The 10626-nt window shown below is 40.6% G+C and overlaps 1 protein-coding gene across 1 annotated transcript in view; it reads left to right on the top strand.

The window, feature by feature from the left end:
• Positions 1 to 1775: 1775 nt before the first annotated feature.
• Positions 1776 to 10626, top strand: part of ush2a (Usher syndrome 2A (autosomal recessive, mild)) — a 1196697-nt gene continuing 1187846 nt past the window's right edge. Inside the window, exon 1 of the mRNA XM_041207243.1 lies at positions 1776 to 2284. Coding sequence (XP_041063177.1) covers positions 1794 to 2284 — 491 coding nt within the window. The 5' untranslated portion in view covers positions 1776 to 1793. The remainder of the gene's footprint in view (positions 2285 to 10626) is intronic.

Raw genomic sequence — 10626 nt, 5'->3', positions numbered from 1 at the left:
ATCCCAGTTCTCCACCACACCAATCCCCCGATCTTCTCCAATTGCCAGGGGCCGTGCCCAATGGCCCATGGCTGTACCTTCTGCTTCAGGCTTTCCTATCCGGCAGCTGGCTAGCCTTTCAATTTGACGGGTGGGAAATGGAGAACACGAATTCTGATGAGGTCGTGCCTTCACGGTGCCCCAGGGTTTCCCGGCTTCAGACTCCCTCCTCACCTCCAAATATCAGGGCCTTTGTTTCTTGGTGTCATCCATAACATAACACCAACGTCGTGGTCCGAGATTTAACTTACGTCAAAGTAATTTACTTTGTACTTTAAATGATGTAACGAACGCAGCAATCTGAAATCATCACAACAACATCCCGGTAGGTCTTAGGAGTACCGAAAGAATTTGAGAACTTGCAGTCGGGCAAGTAAAATTAAAAGCCCATGTTTTGGCACGAGTGAGACCCGAAAATTGGTTAAGAGACCCAAATTCCTTCCTCCAGAGAAGGCCAGACTTATTGCGACAATCAGTTCAAGAGTCAGGCACAGATCCACCACAATGGAGCGATGGAAACAGAATTGCACTTTTATTTTGGCTAGTTCTAAAAAAAATTGCGCATCCACAAAATCCAAATATGTTGGGGAAAGGAATCCTCACACTTCTTGTTAAACAAAGTTGAATACCGAGTATCCTTTATCAAACATTGTGGTCACGTGGAATATGATTTGCTTTGACAAGCTTTCTAATTATGAAGGCCCAACATTTATGGATCGGATTAAGGACACAGGTAGGCTCTTGTTAAATAGATTGATACACAGCTGGTGTTGTGCGGAGCGGAGCTGAAACCCAGCTCACTCCACAGTCTGGTTGCCTAGCGACATTGCGGCGTGTGTCTGCTTTTGATAGCTTACTGCTGTGGAAGCGGGAGCAGGCTGAATCTTCTCTGTCTCATTGCGTAGTTAGTTGGACGAATTGGCATTTAATTGATACACTTGTTTTGAGGAAAAAAAAGCATGGAATCATCTGTTGCGAACGCTGCACTTCAGCACCATTTTGTTTTTCAGTCGCTATATAATTTATGTTTTGAATGCTTTAGTTTTTGTGAGTGCAGGCCATATGGCATTGCGGTGTAATCAGCTTACTGAGGGCTAAGGTCCTGTACGAATGTAGGGTAAGGGACAAACGATGTGGACTTTATTATATGGTTTATTAATTTATTGTTACAAAATTAGCATTTAATAGAAATCAGCATTATTTTGATATTAACTTGAATTTACTTGTGGAAAATCATGTTGAAAATGTGTTAATGATAGAAGTTTTGCATACTCCAATTTAATTCCTCTGTGCAATTAAAATTGAAGTAATATTTGCACTAGATTTTCAGCTTACCTTGTCTAAAACCGTATTTTTAGATTAAATAACTGCTTGTACCCTAGAGATTTCTGCAAATAGTGCTAAACTATTATGTGCAGAACTTAGCTTTTTAACTAAATTATATTTGTATAAGACATTCGTAAAAATAATACTGAACTTTATTATGTAACTGAAATATTTTGTTCAACTCTTCCACAGATTACACTCCTAATTACAACTTGAGGAACTGACGTCACAAATCGTACTTGTTTTATAAGAAAAAGAGTTTTGAATCCTAATGGGAATAGTTTCTCATTCAGGACACAATTCAATTCCTGAACTTTGAACTCTGTACTCAGACTCTTGGACTGGTGGTTGGTGAAGATGCTATCTTCAGTATGTCCACAGTCAAACATTTAAATTCACATTATCGAGAGGATTCTCTACTATCAAGAATGGCTGGTTTTTTATTAAGAAAGGGTGTTGCGTTGTTGTTTCAACTAATTGAACTTCTTTTAATTCTATGTTACATTTTGCCAAGATTTGTCAATTCACAGGGATATTTTCCGAGGCTTGACAGCATAGGAGCACACAAAAGTGTATCTACTGTGCCATCTCAGGCAACCTGTGGTTTGCCAGTGAGGAGCGCATTCTGTCTTAGCACAACTGCTGTGGAAAGCATATTGTCCTGTACCCAGCAATCCTGCATACAAGAATGCCCTTACAGATCTTCCTCTCCCTCCTATGCTGATCTTTTCTCCAGAGGCTTAGGCACTTGTGTCACTGAGGACAAACATGATTTGAGACCAGGGACTTCGAGGAATACCACCAGCTTTATATTTTGGAATCAAACAGACTGTTACACTACGCCTCCTCTTCAAAATCTTGGGTTTGGAAGTTCATTTACCTTAACAGTATGGTTGAAACCTGACCTCAACGATGTAATGTAAGTAATGCAAAAGGCGTTTTTCAAAATGACTGAAGGATGTGATGAAAATATTATATCATGTTCACATAAAATACTTTATAATCCAGGAAGTCATTACATTTACATTGCAGCTAAACCTGTAAATGAAGGATCTTTAACTCCAGATACTGTGTATTCTTATGTTATTAAGTATAATCAAATTGATTTTCATAAATTTAATCCATAGTTACAATAGTCTCCACATGTGATTTGGAAAATGTTCTGATACCTGTTCAATACAATTAAAGCTAAAATTGGTGGAAAAGCATGTAACAAATCATAAAGTGTAAAATTTGAAATTACAGTAAATACTTCAATGAATAATTATACTTTGCTACATTCTTTAATGTCATGTATTGTATTACAAATCCTGACATTCTATACGTTTGCTGCATAATTTGGAGATTGTTTTAGGCTATTTTTGATTTTTTTTTCCCCCTTCTCAGACATCCATCTGTGGCTGGCTCATAAGATGGGGTAACCACATCCACAGGACATTCTGTCTGCTATGCATTTTCTCACAGACCTTTTTTTCAATCACTTGAGATAGTATAAGGCATTTTTTAGCTTTGTTAGTTCTTAGTTCTGACTAGTAATAAAGAGGTAGAAATTAATTTTCTGTGTAGAGGAGTTAAAAATTGCAGACATGAATACCCATCACTAGTCTCATATTCTTATCAAGTCTTCATACTGGAAGCACTGGTTTGGCAACATTACCAACTTCAGAATAAATAATGTAGAGTTAATAGATATATACTACTGAAATACTAGAATGAATACTGAAATGTAGCTCTTTATTAACAGTAAAAAGGTGAAGGTAGTTTCAAATGATCTCTTTAAACATTAACAGGAAAAGCTTTAGAAAGATGGTTTGCATCAATTGCGGCTATAGAGGAGGTATTGAGTATATAAATATGAGTCACTAATAAATCATTAAAGAATTCAAGAGAAATGTCTTTATCAAGAAAGTATTTAGAAGGTGGAACTTGCTACAGCTTAGAGTAGTTGAGGTCTGTATAGGCCAATTTAATGGGAAGCTAGATATGTCCGTGAGGGGCAAAGAATAGAAGGATACACCGACTGGCTTAGATGAAATGGGACTACTGGAACATAAAGAGCAGCCAAGACAAGTTGGGCTAAATGGCCTGTTTCTATGCTATAAATACTATGTAATTCTATGAGCCTTGACATTTAGTAAATGTTCTGTGCTTCAGTGAACTGATGCCTCCTTTTCATAGGAATTTTTTTTTTGTGGAAGTATTGTCCCTGTGGTCAAGATTCTGTCATTTGCTTGATGCATACTTGCCCAACCTTTTCACTTGGGGGGCACACTTCAATTTTTTTCTCACTCAAAGGGCTGATGAGCAAATTTTGGAAAGATAAGGTTGGGCACAAGATTAAACTGAATTTCAAAAAAAGATTGTGGTATTAAGAAAAGAAACAACTTGCTGAGCAAAACTAAAGCAATGTCACATAAATAAATTAAGCTAAATAAAGAGTAATCAATAAAAATGGTCAGGACAGTGTGTGTGTGCCAGGCTCACTCCCAGTCTCAGGATTCTCACTCGCTCACCGTACCCCACTCTGTGAGTGGGTGTGAATATGTGTTGGTGTGTGGCGGTGAGAGTGAGTGAGAAATCTGAGACTGGGAGTAAGGCAGATACACTCTCTCCTCACTCAATCACTCGCACACACGCACTCAATCTCTCAGTCCGGCACACATACACTCAATCACTCATATATGCCAGCCAGCCTCTTCCCCACCACACCGACCCTGGGTTCCACAACATCTTGCTCCCTGGCCTCGCAGTCAGCCTCTCCTACCCAGGGTATCTGGCACTCTCGCCATCCCGTCCCCTGCCTCCTGTTGCCCATGGCACTCTCTCCCCCTCTCTGGTGTCCCTTCCCCCATCCTGCCTGAAAGAAAACCTCTTTCAACCCAGCAAACTCAGTGCTGTTCACTGCTCCTCTACTCACAGACTGTTTCTCTCCCATGTTTGTTGCTGATAGGCTCAATAGCTTATCAGCAGCAAACATGGGAGAGGAGTGGCTTGTGATTGGAGGAGTAGGTCCTTCCGAAATCTTGCACTGCAACTTATCTGTTTGACTGGCATTTTGAAAACTGGCTCCAGGGTCTGCTTAGAGGGGCTTCAGGATCATGATGTGGCCTGCGGGCCACAGGGTTTGACAAGCCTGGCTTAATGCATCTTTGGATGGTCAGCAAGCATACAGTAGCACAACAGTTTATTGCATACCCAGATCAAGAACCATCCCTATGGTACAATTTATCTGCAGTCCAGCCTTCAAGGGATGGAATAGCTGTCTTACACCCACTTTATGAAGTGGCTGTACCAAAGACAGCCCCAAATCTGGGTCAGTAGAAGTGGTTCTTGAAGTAAAGATGGGTAAGTATGAGATATAATCATCCCAGCCATTCTCATCTTGTAGGAGTTGCTATTCTTTCTCCAAATCTGGGAGCAGCAATGGCACCATCAAAGGAATTCCCATATTGGCCATTTTGACTGTTGGAAGTGAAATAATAGCTGAAAGGAAGAGAGATGAAAGAAATAGGCACTGAGCTGCAAGATTTTTATTTACAAATAAGATATAAATAGCATTAAAATGAATATATTAGTAAGGCAACATGATATGCAAACAAATAAGTTTCTACTGATTAAAAGATGTTTATTCTTAAGCCTATTCTGTGTAAGAGCATGAAATAGGAGCAGCCCCTCAAGTCTGCTTCACCTTTCAATAAGCTCATGTCTGATTTTATACCCCCAACTTCACTTTTCCACATACCCCATGTCCTTTGTTTCCCTTTAGCATTAAAAATTCTTCCATCTTGAATATGCTCAGCAACTTTGGATCCACAGGTCTGTCAGGTAGAGATTTTCAAAGATTCACAACCCTCTGAATGATTCAATTTGGCCTCATTTCAATCTTAAATGGCTGACTCATTATCCCCTCTCTAGCCAGGGGAAACATCCTCTCAGTATCTATCCCATCAAGCTGTCTAAGAATTTTATTTGTTGCAATGTGATCGCCTCTCATTCTTCTAAACTGCAGAAACTATAAACCCATTCTATTCAGTATCTCCTCAGAGGACAACCATCTCATACCAGGAATTGATTCTTTGTATCACTGGCCGGGATTTTCCACAGCAGCCCGCTGCTGGGATCTTCCGGTCCCACCGTAAGTCAATAGACTTCTGGCTGGGGCGCTGACTTGCCTGCGGCGGGTCCCACCTGCGATGGGGGCCAGAAGGTCTCAGCCCGTCTCTAAGCCCAGTATATCATTAGGTAAGTGGACAAAAGCTAAAATGTTCTCTATTTTCAATCCCACAAAAGCCCTATATAATTGCAACAAGATTTTTTTTATATCCAAAGCCTGCTCGCAATAAAGGCTGACATACCATCTGCCTTCCTAATTCCTTGTCCTGCTCCTGCATGTAACTTTATGTGATATAAGGACATCCAAACTTCTCTTAATATCAACATTTACTAGTCTCTCATCTCTTGAGGAAGATTTTACTTTTCTATTCTTCCTACCAAAGTGGATAACTTCACATTGCCCCACATTATACTCCATCTGCCATCTTCTTTCCCACTCATTTAACATGTCTATATTGCTGTAAAGTGATGTGTTGCTGAAGCTCTTTGTCTTGCACTCATTGGAACAAATGCAAGAATGCCAAATTTCAAATGATCACAACAATTTACACCATAGGAGAAAAGGGTTGGTTGGCAAGTTGATTCTGATTGGCCATGACATTGCCATGGTGAAAGCCATGGGCAACTTTAAGCTCCCCAAGCTCCCGAGTGTGCTCCTGAGTGTAAGTTTTTGGGGTTTTGAGGTATAAAATATTTTTATTTAAAATATCTAAGTTCTGAATTCTTAATTTATAACAATGAGGTCCTCAGTTGTGCCTCATCTAACAAGATATGAACAACCAGTGTTGATGAATCAAGTAGAATTTATTAATCAAGATGTTATATATACTTAACAAAAGCGGTGAAGACAGTGTGGGAGATTTTTTAAATCCCTCAAAGGCCTAGGACTCCTTGAATGCTGCCAGCACAAGCATGTCTTTCCTTTTTCTGTCTCTGAAGTAATGTTGAACTGTGTCTCAGAAGCATTATACCAGAGAAGCAATGGTAAAACTGCCAACAAAGACACTTGAGTTTTCAACTTTTATCCCTAATTTTGACAGTCTCATTCCTTATTAAGAAATAGTCTGAATTAACTCTTTTTTCATTGGCTATGGGTGAGGATCATCTGGTGTCACCCCACCTCTGTAACAAGACTCATGTAGCGCTAAGACAAATGTCCATTTCTTATTTCCTTTAGGCTTCATGTGTTACATTCCCTCACTCACTCACTTTTTCAGAACCACTTCATCCAATCCAGGGTTGAGGGGAGTTGGAGCCTATCCCAACAGGCAATGGGCTCTATGCAGGGTACACCCAGGACAGGATGCCAGTCCTTCACAGGGCACACATCACACAGACACACATACTAAGCGGAAATTTACCGTAGCCAATCTACCTAACCAGCACGTCTTTGGACAGTGGGAGGAAACCGGAGCACCTAGACGAAACCCATGTGGACATGGGGAGAATGTGTAAATTCCACACAGCCACCCGAGGTCAGGATCAAACCCGAGTCCTTGGAGCTGTGAGCCAGCAGTGCTAACCACTATGCCACCATGCCGCCTTGTGTTACATTCCATTGTGAACAAATGATACATTTTCTTTAGATACAGATTGTAGATGCATAAACAAGCTACACCCTCTTAACAATAATGCAAACTATTGTAAACAATCCATATAGACATGCTAACCTATTCCCACGGATACTAAGGAAATTAAGAACAGTTGTTAGTAATAGTTCCTAGCATAATGTCAGGAAAGGAATGTCTTTTTAAAATATAGGTGTTCTATCCTACGGATATGGTTAATAGATCAAGGCAGTTAGTAAAATAAAACCTATTAAACATACATGATTCTTGTTAGATAAGGTGTCATACTAAGTTCAAACGTTTTGCTTATTTCCTTAAAGCTGTCAAAGAAGCCTTGAATTGCACATAAGTGTAATTAGAACAAATGTGTGGCTGTTTTGAACAAGACAAACTGACACCTAAACAGCTACTGTGACTGCTCTCAGCCCACTTTTAACTATTTAATTGTCTTACTCAGCAGACAGAAATCCAGTCTGGACTATTGAAGGCTAAAGCAAAATCGTAAAGCATTACTTCAAACTGATATAGAATCCTAAAAATTAGTAGTATTATCAAAACCTTACATGAGTAATTCAAAAAAGGTGCAAGGCTTGAACATATTGCTTTTGTTTGCAGAGAACGGGTCCCTGCGTGTGAATGTATGTTGCTTCTAGCAAGTGTAAATGAGTCATATTATGAGCTTGACTGATTATCTTAAATTGGTTGTTAGTGTAGTTATTAGGATTGTTCAACAAGTGCTGCCCAATCACAAAATCCCATCCAATAGTAGAAGTTTTGTTTGGGTTTTGCAAGCGCAGGCTGGTTGAGTATGGCCTCTATTCTGCCCATTACGAACAACCAAAGGAAAATGCTTCCTTTACAGCCTCCTCAGAGCTTACTTTTCCATCTAGCTTTGTATTATCAATAAACTTGGATACATATCACACTTCGTCTGCTTTTCCAAGGCAGTGTTATAGATTGTGACTAGATGAGACCAAAGCAATGATCTTTGCGGCACCCAACTAGTTACAGTCTGCCAACTCAAAAATGACCTGTTTATCAAGTACCTCATTTTTTTTCCATTAACCAATCCTCTATCCATGCTAATATGTGAGCCCCCAAACTCCGGACTAAACCATTCACACACTGCTGAGTCTATCTCATATTAACCAACAGCATTGTCATCTGGAGAGCAACAAGAAGGCCACAAAATTCATTTACATATTGTGAAACCTATGATGAAGTTTGCATTTGCCATCAGTGCCTTAAAAATGCCAGCTTCTTTCTTCCCTGCAAAAAAATTGAGCTGCTGTGAATTGGCTGTGCTTGTCTGCATGACCGATTTTGCAATCCCCACTCCTCATCGGTGAGGCTCTGTCGCTATTGGAGCCTGAGAAAATCGGTTCCTATTTCCCAAGATCACTAAAGTTCTAACTAATTAAAAAAAATTCCCAGGATATTTCAGCTGTCAAACAGTTAATCTATACAGAATTCACATTAGAATTTTTTTTTGAAAAATACTAGGGTATATTAATGTAAACTGTTACACAATGATTGTGAAAGAGCTGCAAGATGAATCAGTAGGTTATATTAATTTAAGATTGTAGCCTACCTACTATAATTGGTAGAGTTACTGTAATGCAAACTACTTGTAAGTAGAACAAGAATTAATATGTGACATAATTTTGTAAAACTAATTTATCTAAAGTTCAGATGTTATTTTATCTTACAAACAGTGAGATTTAAGCTTGTAAATTACTGTGAGCATTTTCATTGCATAAACATGTAAGGAGTGATTCTGTGATGCGTTGTACTTTGTGTGGGGGTGCCTTGAGAAATCTTGTGTGCACACCTCTGATCTTCAGTCTATCCTTTTTAATACAAATTTAAATGTAATTTTAATGGATAGAAAATCATGAAATTTCCTTGAGATGTGCTCCTGGTGGGTGGCACTTCCTACTGGGAATACCAGATCATGAAATGATACCTTCAATATATTCACATCAACTTCTTCTCTCTTCCATTTTTATAGGAGCATTAATCCATTTTGTTTTAAATGGGTTAATGCCTCTGTAAAATAGCAGAGATGAAGTTGACAAGAATGCATTAAACATTCACACAATAATATCACTCTGAAGGATTGATCCTGCTGGCATAGAAAGTGCATGCAATGGTTAGAACATGGATTGGAGATCCCATTATGTGAATCACCATTCCATTAGCACAGTGTACAATCTTCCAGCTGACCTTTTTGGTTTTATTGGCCTTAGTGTGATTTCTAATCTGTTAGGACAGGATTTTGTTGTGCATTTCGTTCACCTATTCAGTGTAGGTAAACAGGAAAACTAAAAGTGAAAAGGAGCTGTTCAGGGAGCAAAGATTTTTTTATGTGTAATTTTTTTTCGTTTTAGTGCTTATTTTTCTGTACTTTCTCTTGATTTTCTGGAACTTCTTTTATGTATTTTGAAGAAAATATATCTAATCCTTGAATCTGCACTTTGATAGTTTAATAGCATTATGGGCAGAATTTTCCCATTGGTGTGCGGGGCAGGTCCCGCACATCCACACGTAAAACAACGAACTGTGATGTTGGGCAAACGTCCTGACATCACTGCACACCATTGCGATATTTCATTGGGCGGGCACGCAATGATGTCTGACGCGCGCCCGCCATTAATTAACAGGCCACTTAGGGCCCTTGACTCACCAATTGATGCCGATTTTTCAGCGCCCTTGCAATCTTCGGGTCGGCACACGTGCGCAGCAGGCAGGCGGGTAGGACACATTTGTATAAGCCTCATCCACGGGCGGGACAAGAGGGCTCACTGGGGTCACGAGTGTGCACTGTCAAGTATTTATTTTTCAAAGTTATTGAAACCTGCCCGTGTGATCTGCAGTACTTCAAAATGCATTCCAGCTGCTTTGTCTGGACTCAACCTTCAGGTCAGCACACCGTAGTGAGGAATCTTTCTGGGCCAGCAGGTTTCAGGAAGCCTTAGCATGGGAATGGGAGCTGAACTGTCCACTGAAGGCAGCTCCTCTGAGGAGGAAGGGAGGGCTAGAAGGGGGAGGAGGCCAGGAGTTCCCATTCAGCCTCCAGGGGAGCCACCTTTGGGAGGACAGGCACAGGCACAAGGGGCGCAGGGCCAAGAGGTGGACCAAGGCGGAAGGAATCGCAGAAGACGCCACTATCTTGCTGCCAGGGTATACAGGCAGCGAAGCAGCTACCTCAGTATGTCAGAGGTGCAGTGCCGAAGGATGCTTCATCTCTCAAGGGAGACGGTCAATTATATCTGTCAGATGATTGGGCCTGAGATCTCCTCTAATTGTGTGGGTAGACACCTCATGCTGGTGGCTCTGAAGGTCACAGCTGCCCTCAACTTCTATGCCTCTGGCTCCTTGCAGGGCTCAGTGGGTAATCTCTCTGTGGTGTCTCCCAATCAGCTGTTCACACTTGTGTCAGGCAGGTTACAGACGCACTGTTCAGGCGTGCATTGACCTTCATCCACTTCCGCTGCGACCAGGCAAGACAGATACAGCGAGCTATAGGCTTCGTGGCAATTGCTGGCTTCCCCCGTGTCCAGGGTGCAATAGACTGCAC

This window comes from Carcharodon carcharias, chromosome 2 (assembly GCF_017639515.1).
Source record: "Carcharodon carcharias isolate sCarCar2 chromosome 2, sCarCar2.pri, whole genome shotgun sequence".
Taxonomy (NCBI): Eukaryota; Metazoa; Chordata; class Chondrichthyes; order Lamniformes; family Lamnidae; genus Carcharodon; species Carcharodon carcharias.
Note: the sequence above shows the minus strand (reverse complement) of the source record. Positions and strands in the feature narration are given on the sequence as shown.